This window comes from Vicugna pacos, chromosome 33 (genome assembly GCF_048564905.1).
Source record: "Vicugna pacos chromosome 33, VicPac4, whole genome shotgun sequence".
NCBI lineage: Eukaryota > Metazoa > Chordata > Mammalia > Artiodactyla > Camelidae > Vicugna > Vicugna pacos.
This window is the reverse complement of record NC_133019.1, coordinates 1400695-1423385: the sequence shown is the minus strand read 5'-3', so window position 1 is coordinate 1423385 and position 22691 is coordinate 1400695. Positions and strand designations below refer to the sequence as shown.

General features: G+C 53.1%; 1 protein-coding gene across 1 annotated transcript in view; it reads right to left on the bottom strand.

Moving 5' to 3' along the window:
* The window catches only part of OPCML (opioid binding protein/cell adhesion molecule like), an 836651-nt gene that overhangs the window by 181351 nt on the left and 632609 nt on the right, over positions 1-22691 (bottom strand). Inside the window, exon 3 of the mRNA XM_031670341.2 lies at positions 7147-7379. Within this exon, the coding sequence (XP_031526201.2) occupies positions 7147-7379 (233 nt within the window). The remainder of the gene's footprint in view (positions 1-7146; positions 7380-22691) is intronic.

Below are 22691 nucleotides of genomic sequence, written 5' to 3'. Positions count from 1 at the left end.
CGCCAGGCGCCGGGACGGGCAGCACCGCCTTGGTCCACATGGAAGGGTCTGCTGTCGCCTCACACACTCTGTTCACTTTGACGGACCCGATCCAAGCCGGCGCCTCGCACAGAATCGCTGTCCTCTTGGCAGATGGGGTCAAACCATCCTCGGCCCCAACGATGTGTTCACCCATCGTCACATTCTGCTTTGGTCTCATTCAACTTGGAAAAGCCTCACCCTTCCTATTCTGGTGATTATAAGAGTGTAAGTGTTACAGGAGGCAGTGAGCACATAGCCTCCCGCCCCTGAGGGAGGCTGGCCTACGTGTCTGATGGGGAGTGGGGGGGAATTCCAGGGGCCCCGGGAGAAGTAGTTACGAAGCCCGTGAAACCTCGTGTGTGTGTGTGTGTGTGTGTGTGTGTGTGTCTGTGTGTCTGTGACAATCTCATCTTCTACACTGAGCAGAACAAAGCCCCTATTTCTCCTCGGGACAGTCGGACTGGAGACTTGATAAAAGGAGAAATGTTCTTCCCACAAAGTGCAGTTCATCCCGTGCTGTTGGCCACCACACACGACGTCACGGCAGACGGGGTGACCCAGGGGCTCGGTGCACAGCGCTCCCGTCCCGGCCTCGCCGTGTGTCCAGTTCAGAGGACGTCTGAGTGACACGGCCTGAAGTGGGGGCAGATGGGGAGGGTCCTCGTTCCAACCCTGTGGCCAGGCTTGGGGTGGGGGGCCTGCGTGGGGACACCCTTCTCGTGAAGGATGACTCTCAGTGTGCCTTCCTTTACTGGGCACAGGGGGCACTCCCAGGGCAGTGACGTCACTCCCGACCCCTTCTCGGCCGCAGTCCCAGTGCCCTGACCCGGGACGTGAGGGCCCTGGTACACGTACACCCTTTGCTGCAGGGTGTGGAGGGCACACACGTCCGAGCGGAGCAGGGACGGAGAAGGTGTCTTCTCTGTCCTCAAACAAAAAGGGGAACCACACGCCTGCGGGCATGTCACCAAGAAATAGTGGCGTCACCAGAAAGGCCCGCCAATCCCAAAGGCTCCAGAGAAAGTCTGAATCAGGAAGAGAAGGAGAGAAATCCTTCTGATGGCCCCGTGGGTGGGGGACGGGCTCCGAGACGCCTGGCTCTACAAAACCCTCCAGGGAAACGACACTCACAAAGCATGAAGTGTCACAAACAGAGGGGACCTCCTCACAACCCAACACCCCTCCCCCTTCAGACCCAGGGACGGAAGCCCGGAGAAGTGCTTCTCACGTGCTGCTGAGCGGTCTCCAGCCTGTGTACTTGGTTTGCATCCATGCATAGAATTTGCAGCTTATCGACCATTTTTTTCAGACGCACGCATGTGTGCACACACACACACAGGACTAAGACTGGTGTGCATGTGTGGACCTGAGGGAAAGCAACTAATTCAGCTGTATGCTTCTCCGCGGGGTGAGAAGGAACAGAACCCCCCCGAGCCCCAGGCCTGGGCGTGCGGGGCAAAGCTCAGGCTGGGGAGTGAGTTTTTTGTCGCTCAGTGTTGTTTTTCTCCACTTTCCCACCCTACCCTGCCTCTGTGAAGAGCAAGTGTGATTATAATTTAAAATTATAATTTAAAATAGAGGCCGAATAAATTAAATGCATTTCAGGTTGACTGCCCGCTTTCCTTTAAGCCCACAATTATGCATGTTAATTAAATGACTGTGTAATATTTGGGAGGAGAGGGGGAATAGCAGGAAAAAGAGGTCAGTAACAAAGGAAATGTTGAAATAGGCAGGCCCTCGGCAGAAGCGTGACCTTGGCCAGGCGCGCCCCCCACGCCTGCTGGAAAGCTCCCCCGGCGCCCAGCCCGCCCCGGCCCGCCCCGGCCCACCGCGCTCTCCTGAGGGCCACCCCCCTCTCGGGAGCACCTCAGAACGTGCGTATCTTTTCCACACAGGGTGACGTTCACCTGTCCTTTTACTGAGCTACAAGTTAGCAATCTATGAACACAATACGGATCCAGAATAGAATCTCCTGGCGTCAGGTGGTGGAGGCTTGGCCACCCGCCAGCCCGTGGAACAGGGACAAACCTCGTCCACCCCCTGAAGCTTGGGTTCTTTTCCTGCAACGCGGTGACTTTCTGCTCTGCCTCCCCCGGGGCAGCTCTGAAGAATGACCACGAGACGAGGCTTGCCGAGGCTTTAGCTGTGTGCATTCTGATGGCTTTCACCTAGAGACAAGCCCAGCGAAGGAACTGAAAGCATTTGGTGGCTCCATCATCCATGGGTGAGTTCTCACTCTTTCTGAGCCTTAGTTTCCTTGTAAGATGTGACTTGGGCGTGAACTTGGCGGGCTGCTGCGAGGCTCGGCCGAGGTCGTTCACGCTCCCTGAGCCCGCGCAGGGCTTGGCTGACCCTCACAGGCCTGGGGCTGGGCCCGCGGGAGAGTCAGACTTCACCTGCTAAACCAGACTCTGGCACTGAACCGACTGCAGGCTCAAAGCCCCAGTGTCTTTTGCAGACACAGAAACCACATAGACTTGCTGGGAAGTCTCAGGTGTCTAAAATTTCTAGCCCTTTGTCTAAAATTGGCCTGAACAAGAATCTTCCGTGAGAGGAAGTGTCTGGTAGTAAACAGAGTTTTGAGCTACCCAAGAGAGCAGACAGAGAACACCAGCATCCAAGGGGCAAGGATGCACCAGGCCTTCCCGCCTCTCTTCCCCGACAGAGACAACAACTCCTGCAGTGGGAGGGCACCCACACCCTCTGGAATGCTGACAGGGTCCTGACATTCAGAATGACAATTAGATTCCGGATTCTCCAAGGGGCCAGCGTTTTCAGTTCTTGCGTAGGGTAAAGAGGGAACATTTAGGATGTGCATCCCTGGAGGGGTGAGCTGCTAGTAAATTAATTATCTTCCTCTCTGCCTCTGCCTCAGACCGCTCTGCACCACCTACTGTAGGGTTGGCACCCCACCCCTGCTCCCCACTGCGGATTTCCTTTCTTGAGCTCTGTCCTCAATTTCTGCTGATGCAATGCAATTTCAGTAGCAGGAAAAAGAGGGGAAAGAAAGGATGACTGGAAAGTCCCCATGGGTCTCGATTAGAGAACTGACTTGAGATGTGGTTGGCAGTTGAGGGGTGGGGTGGTAAGCTGGGAGACACTGGTCTCGGAGTCACATGGCTGGGCTTCTAGGCCAGCTCTGCTCCATACGCACAGGGCCCCCTGGCTGGTCTCTCAACCTCCCAGAGCTGCAGTTACCTAATTTGCAAAATGAAGATAACAGTCAGGGCCCCGAGACCTCCCAGGGCGTGTTGTGAGGGTCACAGGAGACAAAGATCGCGACCGGGGCTGTGAAGTATTAAATAAAGCCGTGGCACGCATGTCAACCCTGTTATAACAAGTCTCTCAGCTTGTTCCGTGGAAGAGCTCCATCCCGGTTTCAGTCCTCGCCAGGCCACCTGGGTGGTCTGACTCCCTACTCCCGTCCCATCTGCTTAAAGGGACTCGATGGCCACTGCCCCCTGTGCCACCTCGTCGGCTGGATCAGCCCAGCCTTCGCTCATCTTGCAAAGGTTTGCTGAGTGCCTGGGGTGCGTCAGACAGTGCGCTCTGGGCTGGGGTTCCTGCTGCTCTCCAGGAAGAGTTAACCTCACGAAACTTACCTACGCCCACGCTAGTAAACTCACGATGACTCTCAAACACCCCCTTCCCGTCTTGAGTTACACCTGTTTCTTAGCTCTGGAATGTCTGTGCAATGTCTGTGTTTTCTTTATCCCTCGACCTCACCAGCCTAACGCTTTCCTGTCCCAGGGGCTCGGGGCCCAGACTCCGCAGTCACTCGAGAGTCCACCTAACACTTCCCCAAACTCAGAAAGGGGAGGCCTTTTCATTCTCCCTCCCCCTAGGCACTGGGATCAGTCCTCTCAACTCCCCTTGGACAAAGTCTCTTGAAGGAACTTCTCCACGCCTACAGGCAGACCCTCAGCCCGCTCTGCTCACACCTTCTGAGCGATCGGCGGGACCTCCGGCCCTTCTCTGAGCCTCCAGCATCTCTCCATGTGTCCCCGCCCCACACAGGGCTGCCAGATGGGTTTTCCTGCCCTGGCTAACCTGAGCCCCTGCGTCTGGTTAACGCCTCGGTGTCCGGTCTCAGCCACGCAATCACACCCCATCACGCAGCTCCTCCAAGTGAGCCCTCAGGGGCCAAGTGGGGCCTCGGGGACCCGTGACCCTACTGTAACGAATGCAGCTTCTTCTCTCAAAGAGAAGGGCTTGGACATTAATCCCATCATGTATGTGGCAAGGCCACCCTAGAACAGGGGAGGGCAGGCCTTGAGGTTAGGGACAGAGCGTCTCTATGTTACTCCCACGGTCGGAGAAGGAAGCAGCAAAGCCCAGGGCCCAGGGGGCCCCCACCTGCAGCCCAGGGCCCAGAGGACCCCCACCTGCTAACGGCACTTGCCTGGTAGGGGTGATGAGATTCCAACATTCTCAAATGGACAGAAGATAAATAAACACCTTTTTAAAATTTATATAAGCAGACAAGCTGCAGCTCGGAAATTTTTCAGTTTTTCTCATTGCAAAATCAATACCCATCAGTAGGTTGAAATTAAAGGCAAGATTAGGCCTCAGTTTTATACATGCCTTATTGTATTCCAAGAGCCTTCTACTCGGTCAGATAAATCTTCAAGAGGATTAGGGAACTTGCATTATCTTTCTCTGATCTGAACCGACATCGAGTCTGAAGAGTTAATCTGTAGACCGGACACTAGCCAGTCGCTGCCGGGAAGAAGGGGGACCCGGGGCTCCCTGCTGCCACCCACTGGGAAGCCAACTGGTCTCCACGGAAGAGCGAGGCGGCCGGCTGGTCACCCGGACGAGGGCCGGCAGCTCCCTGGGCTCCTCCCCCGGAGCCCTCAGGAAGTGTGAAGCCCAGTCCGCTACGTCCTCCAAGAGAGGCTTCTCGCCTCCCGCCGCCGCCCTCCCGGCCTCCTCACTGGGCTCCGCAGGCCGCCTCGACAGCCAGGGCGAAGAAGCCACTCGGCCTGAAGAGGAGCCTTGAGGATGTGACCTGGGGACTGAGGCTCCGTCCCTCTGGGTCTTGCCCTTGCCCAGACTTTCTGACCCAGAGCTTTGAGGCCCATGGGGAGACATGACCGGCTTCCTCCTCCAGCCTGCGGAACTGCTCCAGGCGCCTCGCGTGCAACACCGTCCCCGAAGCGCCGGGCCGCCAGCTGTCCGCGGCCTGTGTCGGCCTTGACGAGCTTCCACAAACTCTCTTATTTCCTGAAAAGTGATGGTCTCCTTCTGTCTGAGTCTGTGTCTGTACCGTGCCTGACAGTTCTTTTTTATTTCAGAGCTGAATTCCCTGAAATTGAAGATAACTTGGCTGTCAAGGCCACGGAGGTGCCGCCGCGGCGTCACTTCCAATGTGGAGAATCTCACCCCACCTGGAGCCGAGACTGGGTGGCCGGCGGGTGGCGAAGGCGCAGACGGCCTGTTCTCTGCGCACAAACCCGCTCATCTCAGATCAGCGCCCCCACCAGCCTCTGAGGGGAAGCACCCCACCTGCCAGCTGTCCTCATCCCCAGACAACAGGCTGTCTCAGCTCCGAGGCAGTGATCAGCACCAGGCCACACCCCAACGGGACATGTGTGGGGAACAGAAGGGGCAGAGCACAGACACCCCCGTGGAGCAAGCAGGTGCACATGTCTGAAAGCCTGTGGCTGAGGGAAGGGCTTGGAGGCTGAACGGAGGCAAAGCCTCGAGCCACATGGCAGGACCAGGGCCTGGCGGGGAGCAGAGGCTGCCGCAGACAGACCTCCGGCCCAGCACGGGCATCACAAAGGCCGCAGAGCCGCAGCCCCGGTGCTGTGCCAGCACAGAGCTGCTCCCGCTGCCAGAAAAGAATGGGCACCTTGCTTTGCGTGTATCACCAAGCATGGGCGCCTCCAACCCCTGCTCAAACTCCCCATGAGACCGCCTGGAAGGAGCACAGTTATATGTACACGTTAAGAAAGGCAAGGAAGAAGGAATCCACAATAGCCAGGCAAGGATGCCAGACACATTCAGAAACAGAAAAAAACCCTGTGGGATGTACTGCAGACGGGATCTGACAAAGGGACTTACGTTGCTACATGACACGCAGGGCCTCAGCCCGAGACACCAGCACAGGAGACACTGAGGAAGGTCCACCCAGCCTCCCGCCTGGCGGAGGAAGGCTGTGCCATTGAGGGGCGGGAGCCGGTCCGCCTAGCGCCTCGCCGCCACCATGGATCAGCACCTGCTGGAAGCTGCTTCGCGTGGCGACGGGGGTGTTGGCAGGGGGAGGTTTAACGTGAGTTTACTTGCATTGCTGCCTTGTTCTAAGGTGGTCCCCCAGTTCTCACAAATGCTCTCTGCATGACTTTTTAATTCTTAACATCTGACAGTTGATATCTGAGACTCTGACATTTCTTCAAGCACCTTTTTTTCCTATAAAGTAAAAATCAAATGAAAAAAATCTGAAATACGATGCGTGGGTTATACTAATTCAGATTTTTTAAGAGAGGATGGAAGAGGAAGTTAGGAATTCTCCGTCCCACCCACGTTTGTAATTACATATATTTTTTTCCAACTTAGACCTGGAGATGACATTTTGACCAATGTCCCTCTTGACCTCAGCTCCACTGGGGCTGAAAGAGAGAGCGCCAAACGCAGGGAGACCCCTTCCGGAATGTGCAGAGCCACAACTCTGCAAGCACAGTCGCAAGACTTCATGTCGGTATCATGAAGCTTTTACCCTGACACAGCCTCCGGAAAACAAAAGCATAGAGAGCAGCACCCTGTCTGTCCCCTGGCACGCCCTGCCCCAGCCCCAGCCCCAGAGGGCTGTGGTCACCAAATGTCCACGTGTGCCCAGCGTAACACAGCACATCTCTTGCCCCACAGCTCGGCAAGCCAGACAACCTAACAATGAGAACAGAACGACTGGACATAAAACCGAGAAGCTTCGCAAAGATGCTCAGGGCTCAGTCAAGACCCTGGCAGGTGGGAGGAGCCCAGGACACACACAACCAGTCTCCGGCCTCTGCAGAGGAAATGGCTCTTTGTGCCTCCCGACACGACCCGGAGCGCAGCTGAGATGAGGCCCCCCTCCCACCGCCTCGCTGACGGGCACGCCGAGCCCCCAGCCGGCCGGCCCACCTTGCACGATGAGGTGGACCCGGGAGGTCTTGGGGTGGTTGTCCGTCTGCACGGAGCAGGTGTACGGGCCCTCGTCGTACACGTCCACGTTCTGGATCATGATGCTGTACTGGGTGGGCGTGTTGACCAGGATGATCACACGAGGGTCTATGGACCACTTGTCGTTCCCGGCGTAGAGGATCGTGCTGCGGTTCAGCCAGGCCACCCGGGTGACCCTGTCGTCTATGGTGCATCTGCGAGGGAGGGCAGGGGAGGGGCGAGGGCAGGGGGAGGAGGGGGAAGAGAGCGTTGAGAGGTTACGTTATAAATGTGGCTGTTGTAGCTCAAGCCATGAAGGAAATAACATAACCCATGCTAAACGGAAACAATCAATTACTGACAAAAGTTCCTAAGTATAGGGCAGCAGTGGCCTGAGTCGCCCGAAGACCTGACGCTACAAGATCATTTCCATGTGACTCAGGAGCATATTATGGGGGCGTCTTCGCTGTGTATCTGCTTTCCATCTTATTTTCCCTTCAGCTCCTACGAAAATGAGTTTACATTTCCCAGCACATCTGCCCTGTTGAGGGAGAACTGGCCCGGGGCAGAGGCGAGCAAAGTGGATCAGCATTTCAAGTAGGTCACAGATAATCCACACAGCAAATGCTCAGCTTGCTGTTAAGTCGAAATTGGACATGTTCACCTTCAGACCCACCTCGCGTCGAGGATCTCCTCCACCCCTAAGCTGCCCACAGCCCTCAAACCTCAATTTATAACCCAGGTTGCTGAAATTCACTGGAGAAAGCCAGCCGTCTTTGAGGAGGTCACGGCTGCCTCTGAAGCTTTCAGGAGAGGGAAGAAGGTGATGGCAGGCAGCGTTCCTCCTCCTCCCCCCACCCCCCGAGAACAGTGTCACTCATGTCACCTGGTTGTCATCAAGGTAAAGAGCTGGCCTCCACCCCCATACCCTCACCTGCTCTTCCCAACAGACGGAGGCTCTGAATGAAGGCCACGAGCAAATGGAATTTGCTTTTTGGTGTGTGTGACTTACAGGCTAGCAGGTTTAATGCAGAAATACGTACACCTGTTGGTCAGGAGGACAATTTGCATATGTGCCCCAGGAACTCAGAATGCATGAAAAGAAGCCCGAGAAAAGAGGATCCTTTCTAAATGCGGGGTTTTCGATAACAGGCTCCAGGTGTGTCTACCCGCTCCTCCACGCTCTAGTCAGAGCCTGAGTTTCAGCAACTCGGCAAGTGAAAAGGCAAAACTACACGCTGCTTCCCCAGACGTCCTAGCAGAGGGGCTGTAAGGAGGGCCTCCTGGAGACCAGGCACATGAACCCAGCCCCTCCCGGCGAGGAGGCAGAGAGCAAACACGGCCGTACCTCCCTACTCCTGACCTCATCCGGACCGACTGATGGCACAGAGCCCCTGACAGGGCTCAGGACGGGGGCACCAAGGACTTTGCTGGTGGAGGAGACAGTGGATGTACGTCACACATGTGAGTCCCTTGGCAAAGTGACCAGCCTGATGCAGCCTGAACGGTCCAGGGAGCAGAAGGGCACTGGAGCGTCCCCTGGAAGGGGTGAGAGCCCAGTCTAGCGAGGTCCTCTCCCTGATGGGAAGGAGGAATGGAAATAAAACTAGCTTTCCAACCTTAAAGTCCACGGTGAGATGACTGATGAAGAAGACATAGTATGTACACAGTGGAATACTACTCAGCCATGAAAAAGAATAAAATAATGCCATTTGCAGCCACACGGACGGACCTGGAGATCATCATTCTAAGTGAAGTGAGTCAGACAGAGGAAGGCAAATACCATATGACACCACCTATACGTGGAATCTAAAAAAAGGGACACGAATGAACTTATTTACAAAACAGACTCACAGACATAGAAAAAAAATTTATGGTTGCTGGGGGAAAGGTGGTTGGGGAGAGCTAAATTGGGAGTTTGGGATTTGCAGATATACACTACTGTGTATAAAGTAGGTAAATGACAAGTTTATACCGTACAGCACAGGGAGCTATATTCAGTACCTTGTAATGGCCTACAATGAAAAAGAATGTGAAAAGGAATGTATATACATGTATATATATATGTATGAATGAATCACTATTTGTACACCAGAAACTAACACATTGTAAGTTGACTATATTTCAATGAAAAACAAATAAATGAATACAAAATTAAAAAAATAAAATCAGCTTCCAGTCACAGAGCTCTGCTATGCGTTGATACACCTGTCACTTGGAAGGTGCGGGCAGCCCCGAGCACAGTGAACCTGCTTAAACACGTGGACGAACACACCACCAGGATGCCCAGAGACCAAGCCAGTCCTTCCCTGTCTGTCCAGCAGCCCACCGCCTCTTCCTCGCCTCACTCCTAACGCATCTACTCACAGCCGTACAGCTTGCGTTGATTTGTTTGGTCCTGAAGTAGAGTCAGACGCTAACGTTCCTGGTAGGCTTGTATTTTAACCTGGCCACCGGCATCCGGGCACACCTGTCGTTGTGAGTCCGACTCTGTCATGCTTCCAGGTAAGCGTAAGACCAGTGAGATGAGTTTCGGGGGCCCAGCTGCATTCACCACGAGGTCCCGGCTACTCAGGGATCCTGCAAGGGTTTCTGCCCACCTTCACGGACGTGGCGTGAAGAGAAGCTGAAGCCGTGGTGTCTCCTCCACAGCCCTGGGGCCCTGGCCTCACTTTCTGTGCATTGTTTTTTCCTTCTACGGCAACTTCCCATTTCCCTAAGGAGACTAAAGCCCTCGGCGCCCTCCCTGCTCTCCACTTTCAAAAGCATTTCTTTGGGGAAAAGTATGATAAACTCATTTATTTGCTCTCAGTCGCAAATCATTGATAGAGGTTAAGGTGCAAACATTTTAATAACAGCTGGGTTTTCATAAGGACCAAATCATCGTTTGACTCCTCAAGGTTAGATCCCAGTTGTACGAGTTCAGGAGCCGGTGAGCCTGGAAGTGGACGGCGTGTCCGGGCAGAAGGAAGAGCAGCGCCTCTCAGTCCCTGGACGCACACGCCCAGGTGGCAGTGCAGACAAACATGCTTGCTTTCATGGTGGTCAGTTATGCAACACTTTGCACGTTCCTAAACGAACGTAATGCATTTGGTTTGAAATTAGAGTTGCAAAGGATGCATTTTTGGTCTGTAGAGAATATTCATGTCTTAAAATTAAAATGTCATAATGTTCCTCCACATATACACGTTCAGTGGAATTTAAATACCACAGTGATTTGATACACGTGATTGTCTACTTTAAAAGTTCATGAACAAGCTCTTACTTAACCGTCTCCGAAACATGCACGGCTCCTTTTCCAAACTTGAACTTGGGTTTCCACTACATGTCCTCTGCTGGATTCTGTCTCTTTAGCTGCAGATTTTATCCTCATACAACACTTTATGCTTGAAAATCTTTTACTGACCAGCCATCACATTCATCTGCGATAATGTATATGTTATACAGAGGGTGAAATGTAAGCTTCTTTCATGCTCGGCGGCCATGCATTTCTGAATAATAATATTTTCTTTCAGAATGAGTTATCATTATGAGGATAATATTGACAAGACAACACACACAAATTGTGCATGTTTTTCAGTAATCATCAAGCATAAAAAGTAAACTTTTACTGGAAACGTAGCCCCTCACGGGACAGAAGAGGTGTTTATCACAACGACAGTAGATATCATTGCATTAGAACGAGAACTCAGGATCAATTCTATTCCTACTTTTGCTTTGAAAGAAACCTCGCTCATGTGAGCAAGGAGAAGTGAAAACCTTCTATAGCAACGCCACTCAATTCTATGAACCCCTTCCAAGATATGTGCCAAAGCCTGCATAGTAATACAGCTTCAAACATTATCTTAATGATCTCACAGCTGACAATTCAATTAACTCCTCCTTCAATTTCTTTAAAAGCAATGAATTGGAAAATACCTGACTTGCAAAGGGCTTTGTAACCCAGTATTAAATTCATTCAATTTCTCAGTATCTGGACAGCATACTGCTAACACTTTACTAGGCCTTATCAAATGACTATTAAAGATGTGTTATTCTGTCACTTCGAAGCCCTTTGTTCAACCCAATACACTGAGAAAGGTGGGGAAATTGAAATACTGTTAATATTTTAATATGCCAAACCACACTGCCCTCTGTCAGAAAACGTCTCTATCTCTCTGGGTTCCAGTTCCAAGACAGAGAAGACACGGGATTTGCCACGAATTCATTGCTGATGAGACACTGCGCCACTCCCGTCACAACTTCCCCGCTTGCCTTGGTGGGGCTCTCCTTCAAGACTGACCCCCTGTTTGATTATAGTTGCACGACAGTGGTGGAGGCGGCGAAGAAAGTACAGGGAAGTTCTCCCCTGGACGACTGGGAAAGTGGGAGCAGTCAGGAAGCAGAAGCCGGCACTCTCTTGGGCAGATCTGTTTTAGGACATTTTGGACCTTGAAAGTGTATCTCCTTGGACACACTTCCTTGTGTGAACCTACAACCGCAGGTTGGGGGTGAATGGAACCACTTCAAATTGCTGCAGGTCCAGGAGGGGCTCACTCTGAAACAGGTCAGTTCAAATCCACCCTCCAGGGCAGCGCACACTCTCAGTGCCCCGCCACACAGCCCTCGGAAAGCCTCGTGTACCCCCGGGGTACCCCAGACGGGTGACCTGGGGCCAGTTTACCTGCACTCAAGCCTGGGCCTCACCAGTGGGCACGGAGGGTAAACAGAGAGAGGAAAGCTCGTCTCCCCATGGGGCAGAGCTGCCTCGCCGAGTCTGCACGCCTGGAACCTACGGAGTGACTAGGACCTGGGCGGGAGGGGGTGTGGCTCGAGGACAGTTCTCTGCCTCAGAAACGCTTCCACGCTTCAAGAGGGTGCGTGCTTCCAGTGCCTCTTGCCTTCTTCCATCACAGAAGGGCCCTTTCACCACACACCCGGAGAAAACTCTAATTCAAAAAGACCCCCCCATGTTCACAGCAGCACTGTTTACAACAGCCAAGATGTGGAAGCACCTAAATGTCCATCGACAGATGGCCGGTTAGAGAAGATGTGGTGTATTCATACACGGAATACCACTCAGCCACAAAAAGGAATGAAGTAACGCCATTTGCAGCACCACGGGTGGACCTGGAGATGATTACACTAAGTGAAGTAACTCAGACAGAGGAAGACAAATGCCATACGATACGCTTCTATGTGAAATCTAAAAAGTGATACGATGAACTTATTCACAAAACACAGACTCACAGACACAGGAAATAAGCTCACGGAATCCAAAGGGGAAAGAGGGGCCGGAGGGGTAAATGAGGAGTCTGGGATTAGCAGATACGAACTACTGTATATAAAGTAGATAAACAACAAGGTCCTACTGTGCAGCACAGAGAACTACATTCACTATCTTACAATAACCTATAATGAAAAGGAATATATATATATACACATATGTATCTGAAGCACCATGTTTGCCCCAGAAACTGATGCGGCACCGTAAACCAACTAAACATCAACGAAAAATACACCATAAACCAACTAAACGTCAACGAAAAAATAACACCGTAAACCAACTAAACGTCAACGAAAAAATACACCGTAAACCAACTAAACGTCAACGAAAAAATAACACCGTAAACCAACCAAACGTCAACGAAAAAATAACACCGTAAACCAACTAAACGTCAACGAAAAAATACACCGTAAACCAACTAAACGTCAACGAAAAAATACACCGTAAACCAACTAAACGTCAACGAAAAAATACACCGTACACCAACTAAACGTCAACGAAAAAATAACACCGTAAACCAACCAAACGTCAACGAAAAAATAACACCGTAAACCAACTAAACGTCAACGAAAAAATAACACCGTAAACCAACTAAACGTCAACGAAAAAATACACCGTAAACCAACTAAACGTCAACGAAAAAATACACCGTAAACCAACTAAACGTCAACGAAAAAATAACACCGTACACCAACTAAACGTCAACGAAAAAATAACACCGTAAACCAACCAAACGTCAACGAAAAAATAACACCGTAAACCAACTAAACGTCAACGAAAAAATAACACCGTAAACCAACTAAACGTCAACGAAAAAATACACCGTAAACCAACTAAACGTCAACGAAAAAATACACCGTAAACCAACTAAACGTCAACGAAAAAATACACCGTAAACCAACTAAACGTCAACGAAAAAAAACCAACCAACCCCGGCAGGCCCTTCGCCACGCTCCGCGCAGCTGGAGGCAGCGCTCAGGGCGGGCTCAGAGTTCCCCTGGGGCTCCTCCCAGCCCGCTCCTCCCCCCCTTCGCCTGTAGGAAGGTTTGGGGCTCCCTTTAGCGAGAAGCACGTGAAGGAGGGTCCTGGGTATTGAACAAGGGGCTCCAGGAGGAAAGTCGAGAGCATTAATGCCAGCTTTCTGACTTCTTGAACACCCTGCCAGGTATTAAAAAACGCCCAGGCTGACCCCACTCCGCCGTCTGTCTGCAGCCAGGTGGCGCGAGTGCCGCGCCGGGCACCGCGGAAGGGCTTGCGGCGTGTTCACACTCGGCCTCGCGGCTGCCGTGGCACAGGCGCCCTCTCCTCGCCCGCCTCGCACGGCGGGGCAGCAGACACGGGGAAGCCCGGGGGCCCTCACGTCCACGGCGGGCGCTGCGAGCCAGGCAGGCGCTCCAACCTAGGCGGCCCTGCACTCAAGGCTGTGCTCCTCTCCTTCGTACGGAAAGCGCCTGTGATGCGAGAGCCCGAGGAACGAGCCAGCCAGTTTCCCTCAGATCGATGGCACTTACTTAATTTTCTCATGAGAGTAAACAGCTTAGGGGAACAGCAGGAATACTTGCAGTGGCGTGGGGTTAAGGCGCAGCGTGTTTTGGTTTTGTCTGGAGGGAGAGGCACGGTTAGGGGAACCCAGGCCTCAGAGCGGTGGCTTCCGGCCTTCACTGTGCATCAGAGGCTCCCAGAGAGCTCTTGGCGGAGCTGACTGCCAGGCGCCCCCGTTCTGCGGGCTGGAGGTGTGCTGAGACTCTGCTCCTACCCAGTTCCCAGGCGCGGTCAGGGCGGCTGGTCTGGGCACTCCTCTCCGAGGGCCACCACCTGAAGGCCACCGGACAAAAGACAGGTGGGAATTCAACCAAAGCAACAAAGTCGTCCTGAGAAGTGACACTGGCCAGCTTTCATGCTTTTGTTTCTGGTTGTTATTTTGTTCTCATGTTTATATTTTGCCTCTGAAAATACAAAGTGGAAAAGTGCCACGGCCGACACGGTGGTTAGTGAGTGTCTGACGTGCCCCAGGCAGCTTTGTGGGTGGCTGAGAACACCGGGAAGAGGCAGACAGAGGTCACACCCCAGACGCTACAACAAAGGCACCAAGGGGAACAGGGGTGCTGGTTTCAGAGAGTGACAAGCGGTGAGAATACAGCCGGGCAAGGACTGGCACGCGCCGCGGGGACCTGAGACCGCAGCGTGGCCGGAGCGCCGCTCTGCGGTCTGTGCGCCCAATGCTGAGGCTTTCTGTCACCTTAAGTCTGAGCACAAGACGATGCATGTCTGAAAATCAAGTCTAAATTAAAAATAAATGTCACACACACAGACTAAAAATAACCCTCACATGCACAGATAGCTGCAAGAGCTCAGATAATCTCAGTAGCTGGAGAGCAAGGCTGCAAACCAGCACAACACATGGTGCCTCTCCGCCACGGGCAGCTTCACGGGCTCTGTGTTCAAAGAACTAACAGTTGGAACGTTGGGAAACCGAAGCTAACTTGGAAATGCCTTGGTATCTCCATCCTTGTGCCTGGGATGGTATCTGTATGATGCCACACGCCCCTCTGCCTTAATGAACAGACAGTGGCACATACAGTCTAATCTCTAATACAGACACGCCACTCTAAACCCTCACCCTCTCTGCAACACAGTGTTAACAGCAAAGGTCCTGCTCCTCATAGAATTCACACACTGGATTTAACTATACACACACTTACTTGCTAGACTGGAAACACCATGGTTAAGAACCACAACAGTGGTCTTCATTGTGAATCACCAGGACCTCCCACAGTCCCCCTGCATCTCGTAGCTGATCAACACGTATTCATCACAATGAAAGAGATGGAAGATGGTGCTTTCCAAACTGGCTCAAAAGAACTCGCGGAAGATTATAGCTAATGATACGGCGTTACATATTTGAAAGTTGCTACAGAGAGTCAACCTTAAATGCTTTCACCACACACACACACACAAGAAACGCTAATTACGTGATGGGATGGATGTGATTGCTTATACTACAAAGGTAACGTCCTGCAACAAATACAAGATCAAATCAACATGTTGCGTGCCTTAAACTTACGCAGTGTTGTATGTCAGTTATGTCACCATAAGTCTGGAAAAGGGAACCCACGTGAGGTGCAGTGGACATCCTTGGAGATACATGGATGTGTGCGTCTCCCCAGGAGTCATTTGCACACGTGCACACACACACACTCAGGTGCTCTACGTGCACTTTTTAATTTAGTGTTTTCATTTTTACACCGCTCTGGAAACCCACCCTCTATACCTGCTGTGGCCGTGGTATGACCACAGTTAGAAGCCAGTGTTCAGATCTGGGTCCATCAATGCAACGGCACCAGTGAGCTCTTCTCACATCGTCTGAAGCTGCGGAATTGCCGTGTCAGCAGCAGTGCATCCTGCTGGGGAACCTGCACGACGCCGGGCCCACTAGAGCAAGGGGTTCCCGACGGCGGAGCGCGCCCACGTGGGAGGGAAACGCAGGCGTCCCGGGGCACGTGCTGCAGCCGATGAGGGGCCTCACAGCCGCCCACCTCCTGCAGTCGGCATCCCATTCACATCGCAACCCGGAGACTAACTTTAATAAAGCAGCATCTGTTCTGTTAATGTTACAGACTTTAATTTCAGCAGCTATGTTTCTGTATGACTTATAATTTTGAATTTTTGAGTCACATAGAGGCATGAGGTTAAGGCATTTATATCTAGCTTTATGATTTTATGTATATAAGGTTTTAAATATAATGCGCTACCACTGGGAATCCTGGGAGCCTTGCCTCTGCCCACCCCGTCCCCTGCCTTTAAAACGCCTTCCAGGAAGCTGTCCGCTTGTGAAACGCTGATAAAGGCAGCAGGCTTGACTGCTGACGCCCCGGAGTGCATTCCTTTGAATTTCATCATTAAACTTACCCACGACATGAGTATTTTTTGCTTTTGTTTTGTCATTTGCCTTTTTTCCCCCATAAATTGAAAGTTAACTGAATTTCAGTTTAAACCCGTACATATACCAAAATACATTAATGACGCTAGTTCAGAAAATGGGAGGAAGGCTACCTCGTTTGCAAGAACTCAAGGACCAATAAGAAACGAATGTTCTAAAGGAAAGGAGAGGAGGCAAGAAGAAGAAAGTATTTTTAGACCAGCCCTCCAGGGGACGCTAACCTGCACTGAGCTGTTCCCTGGGGAGCTTCAATTGCTCAGTTACCTCCCGAGCTGCGCGCACAGCCAAGCCTAGAACACCAAGAGCCCTCGGTTCTGTGAGGGCAACTTTATGACTCAGAGGGGCACAAATCCAACTAATTCAGCGAGAACAGCAACCCTGCCGGTGCTAACATTTGCTGAGAAGGTGTTGGTGGAGAACACGTACGAAAGCCTCCGCAGAAGAGAGGGGCGGGATGGGAGCTGCTTAGGGAGGGCCTTCAGGAGAGCCAGACATCGACTTCGAAGACTGCCAGATACAAGACATCTGCAGATGGCTCCTAATTGGAAGAGACTGTCGTGTTAACAGCAGCTGGCGTGTGGAGCCACATGCACACACAGGAAGGATGTGTGTCTCGTGTGCTGGGGGGGGTGTGTGTGTGTGTAGGTGGCAGAGGGATGTTGGGGAGGGATCCAGAGAAAAGCAGAAGACACACAGAAATGCATGCAGGATGAGGGCTGTAGAGGAAATAAAGTATTGGAGACAAAACCAAGGGAGGTGCCGGGTGCCCTGAAAACAGGGTCACCTGGAGCAGTAAGTCAGTGGCAGGAGGATGACGTGTTGTGCTTTCAGCCATGATGGATGATGCAGGAGCCAGCGGAGCCAGGCTCAGGGTCCCCGGGCAGGAGAGGGGAGCTCCCCAAGCCCAGGAGCACAGGGCGGGGCTACGTCCCCACCTCGCAGGACAAGACTCACCCCTGGGAGCCCAAGGGAGGTGGAGCCTCTGCAAGGAGGGAGGGAAGGGGGAGCAATCCCGTGGAGAGACGGCCCTCACAGCCAGGAGAGGGGCTGGCGCGGCCTCTGGGAGGGACGGGAGGAGGGCTCCGTGAAGGGAGAGGACGTTCTGCACAAAGCATTGAGCGATCGAGCCGGACTCCAGGCCGCTGCGAGTTCACATGTGTGTTGGGAACACAACCTTCTTGGGGGGAAGGTAGGGCCCAGCGGCAGGGCGCGTGCTTAGCATGTGTGAGGCCCTGGGTCCAAGCCCCAGTGCTGCCACTAAAAATAATAATAATGATAAATAAATAAATAACCCTAACTACCTCCCCTCCCCGCCAGGAAAGTAAGAGATAACTTTCTCAGTTTCTCAAGGAAGCAGACCAGGGAAACATAAAAACTAACAACCAAAGCCACCACAAGAGGCAAAGCCTGCCCTCACGACTCTCAGGCTCCTGGGAGGACGGCAGCCTGCAAGCGCGTTAAAAAGGCCCCCTTTTTAAGAATGTGTAAATTCACCTGTTCACGCAGCAAACGTGGAGTCAGCGCCTCGTGAGCACCAGGCATTCCACAAGAGTCCGGGGGTAAGAGGCTGGGCAGAGAGCCACTGCCTCTACCCCCGTGGTACCCCCGGATTTCTGAGAACAATGGGTGACGGAGAAACCTCCAGAAGACGCGCACGATCCCAGCTGAGCTGGGCGGCCACCAGGACGGCCCTGCACGGCGGTGGCCAGGGAGGCCCTACTCAGAGGGCCTGGAGACAGGTCTTTCTGAAGACGTGACCGCTGACCGCCAGGCGCTGTGTTGGCTGCAGAGGGCATTTTAGACAGAAGACAGGGCAGACGCGCAGGACTTGGGACAAAAGCTGACTCAGGTGAGGAGCGGGAGGGAAGCCGGAGGGGCCCGGGCCAGGTGGACGGGGAAGTGGGTAGCGTCCACGAGGCCGGAGGTGCACACACGCATCGGAACAAGTCTGCATCCCGTTCTCGGTGTAACGGGGCATCCTGGAGCAGGCTGGAGTAGAAACAGGCAGTGATGCAAATTCTGCTTTTTATGAGAATATACTGGACTTCCTTTGGAGAAGGGACTGTGTGTGGCAGGAGAAGAGGCGTGAGGACCAGCCGGGAGACCGTCACATCCCCGTAGACGGGAGACAAGGGTCCTGAGACCGGGGGTCTGCAGGCGAAGGAAGGGGTGGGAGCCAGAGCAGAGGACAGGGGTGCAGGGCCAATGGCAACGAAACACGGACAGCAGCATGTCTGCTGCCAAGGGGGGAGGAGGACACAGCCAGAAGGTCGCAGGCTCTCCAGAGCACTTCTGCTTATTTTAAGAGTGGAAACACTTGGGAATGTATTTATTCCTTTTGCAAATATTTACTGACTATCCACTGGGTGCCAGGGCTTTTCAAACACTGCTATGCCCACAGATGACCCGTGCACCACGCTCAGTCACTGGGTCTGGGCGTGAACCGCAGTCCTGCAGGTCTAATGAGTTCTGTGACGACGCTGACGTGCTGGGAGGGCACGTGGAGGAGCCCAGTTTCAAGCACCAGAGACGCACCTGTGATGCGAGGAGGACCAGCCCTCTTCGGTCATCACACTCCTTCACTGTGATGCTTAACACACGACTATGCACTGATGGGGCTGATCTTCTGCACGGGAGCAACTGACGGTGCAGGAGGAAGGGGGCTCCCAAAGGTGGTGAAACAGCAAAGGTGGAAGCTGAAAAGGATCCAAAGCACAGGAAGGCAGGGAGCGCGGGCGCTTCACCTGTCGTGTCACGAGAGGAGAAAAAATGACAGCAGTGCAAATGGGCTGTGCACCTGGCTATGGGGAGGCAAGGAGGCCACGGAGCAATGGCTTCCATCTTCTCCAAAGCAGAAGGCAAAGTTACCAGGTGAGGGTAAACAGGGGAGTAGGAGACGGGGAAGGGAGATGCGAGAAAAAGGGAAGTAGCAGTTGCAGGAGATGAGAGCGACCTTACCAGGGAACTATCCCAGGACACAGGCAGCGCCGAGGCCACACACAGAGCTGCTGGCCAAGGACAGAGGGTGATGCAGGTGCAGAGAACGTGGGCGGCTGGGTTTCTCCAGCATGGGGGCGGGGCGGGGGGTCAAGGGAGAAGCGGCCAAGGGTCAGAGGAATCGGGAAATAACTGAGGAAGAGGAGGAGAGAAGCGGGGTCCCTGATGGGCAGGGAGAGCCCAGTGGGCTCTGTGCCTGGAGGTCCTACTGAGGTCCTGGGGCAGACGGGCCGGCGCCAAGGGGCCGCACAGGTGGAAAGCAGGCATACATGGTGACTGCACAGCAGTGGCCCTCATCCACGAGGGGCCACACTAACTCCCAGGCCAGAGGGCCGTCCGGATGGAGCTTGACGGTGGTCAGAATGGTGGGGCGAGTTGGGGGCTCTGTATGGACTGATGACGTGTGTAAACTGAATTTACAGAGGTAGTGACACTATTGCGACGTGAGGGAGGGGCCTTGGCTCAGACACACAGAGGCTCCGCTGTTTACAGACAGACAGGCGTGCAGTTCACAGCTCTGAGCCTCCACTTCCCCACCTGCAAGGAGGACGATGCAGCGTCACCACGAAACAGTCCAGGCACAAGGGGCAGAAGCGCACCTGGAGAAGAGTAACCGCGCTCGAACGGAACCTGCCCTGGTGCGCTTTTCAGAGGGCTCCATCGCCGCATCTGGAAAAACATAATTCAACCCCTATTACCTGGGAGCACAGGTTAGTTTAGCCAAGCGATGCTGAACCCGCTGGCTTATCTTTCCCCAGAGCTCTGAGGCCTTCTCTTTCTGTGTTTGCAAATATATGAAGGATGGAGTTTCGTTGAGGGTAGCTTGAGCCTAGTTTCAAGAGCGGTTACTCTGCTCATTAACAAATCAGAAACAAGGTGATGATCGACATTTTCAGCATTCCTTAGCACTCTGGGCCGGGGCTGCCCCAGTCCACCTCCGGGCTCTTTCACACCCAAGGCTTCCTTTTTCTCCTAAGACTCTCGCTCTTCAGAAGCGCTCGGCGCTGGAACCAGGCAGAGCCCTGCCGCCGGACGCTGCTTCCCTCTCAGGTCCGTCTCCTCGGCTAGAGCCGTGGAGGCAACTTTAACTTGTATTCTGATCAGGCTCCGTTCACAGCGTGTTGACACAGTAGTTGATGGTCTGGCTTCAGGATGGATGACCAGGGGTGGGTAAAACGCTGTATTTCCAAAAATACATAATTGAGAGATCAATCAGTAGGGCTATCCACACCCAGGAGAGAGTTCTGTCGGCCGGCGGGCCCCGGGAGCTCGCGCAGTCACATCCTTGTCTTGGGCGGCTTCCCTGTGCACACGAGACACCCCTCCTCCTGGAAGAGCCCCGAACGTCCCATCCTCAGGCAGACTGAGCCGTCGCTGAGATCAAGTGCAAACTGTGTCCGTGCTCAGAGAAGTGGGGGATGGATGCAGCTGGAGGGATGACTTCAGGTCAGGAGCTTCGGTCCCTTTGAGAGACATCGGCTGCACACATGCTACAGGGCACCAAGGAAAAGTGAAAACTGTTCCAAGGGTCTCGCGCCCAACCCAAGGAGACACCGTTAGCTGGTGACGCAAGGCTAAGGGTGCGTGTTCGGGCAGATGAGGGATGAGCTCAGAATTCAGCCGAGGTCTGCCTGCGGGACGACGCCCCGGCCAGTCATTGGCAGATGGTCCCCTCATATTTGGAGTCACAGGCAGCTTTGGGAATCCTCCTTTTCGCCACATTCCTCCTCCGCAGCTTTGTCTTAGAAGGCATTGCTGTCTCAGAAGCTGCCCTGGGGCTGGCCAGGGCTGCCTTGAGAAGCCACCCAGAACAATCCACGTGATTTATTTGTCCCCGGCTTCCACTCCACCGTCCCTTCCTCCACACCCTGAACAGCTCTAACGCTCAGCCTCCCGATGATTTGTTCATTATTGTTGGCAAAGAAGTGAGCAAGAGGAAATTAAAATGGTTCCCAGGCACACACCACTCTCCTGCCGTTCAATAGATTATCCTGGCATATTTACTCACAGCCATGTCTGTCTCAGTATCATCCATGGAAAAGTATAAATTAAAATTTTAAATTAAAAGCAGAGAGTCTGGGGAGCCTGATATCTTTGTGAAGAATGGAGCAAGTCAGACACGGGCTCCCAGCACGAGTGTCGTGGGAGCAGAGACGCTGGCAGTGCAGAAATTACAGCCCCCGGACTCCCCGCAAACACCGTCCCACAGACCGTGTGAGGGATCACGGAGCCCGGAGCACAGGCGGACCCTCGAAGGCCATTCTTCTTTCTGCAGAACTGGGCGTAAACAAACCTGCCCCCTTTTGGGTTCAGGTGACACTGATGAGAAGCTGCTCAAGGACTGATTTACGTATGAAACCAAAAGACCCGCTGAGAATCGAGCAGCCTGCATCCTGTCTGCAGGATTTCTGCGAGTGTACTGCTTAAGGGAACAGGCATTTCAACAAGAGGCCCACGAGTTCCGGTCACAGGTCTGGCGTCTACTAAACTCCCCATCCTTTGTGAGAATCAGTTTTCTCATTTGTAAAAGGGAAGCAACATGTTCAAAGGCATAGCTTGTGGTGAATATTCAGTAACCATTTAAACCCACCGTCTGCACATTCTGAGCGCATAGTAAACACTCAATAAATGTGCAGTATTCCATGTGTGTGATGGCTCAAAGCCAAGGATTCATGATAACCCAAATGTTATAAAGATTTTGACCTTCCTTTAGCGCCCGTTTTCCAGTGCACACATTCACCAGTTACACAGTTTGGAAAACTGACTAGGGAATCCACCCTTTGGGTCCCAGCCCACAGAGCAAGCCGTCTCCAGGACAGCATGTGCGATGGTCGACCAGAAGGCCAGTCATTCGGCTTGTTCCTCCCGTGCCGCCCTGAGCAGACTACATGTCTGAACCAAACCTTATCTGAGTTTTAAAAATAAAGCCCTCACGAAGCAGACAGATGGGCAGGGACAGATGGGGAGGAGGGGTGGGAGATGAGCGTTGCACCCGCTCCTCTCTGCTCCTGCTCCTGCTTCTCCTGCAGAATGTCAGCCCGACCTGTTTAAAAATATATGTTATATATTTTTAATAAGCCAATCATCCTTTCCAGAATACTGGCTTATTTTACACAGATTATGCCAACTGTCTCCCCTTGACAAAATAAAACAGAAGGCAGGCAAAACTCTGTCCTTGGGCCACGAGAGGCCCAGAGGAGGAGAGGCCCTGGGGGCAGCAGAGTCACAGGGTTAACTGCAGATATTTCCAGTTCGGGCCCAGGGAGCTGCTGCTTCTCATTTATGTCACCCGGAGTCCGGAGTCACCAGTCGCCGGGCTGAGAG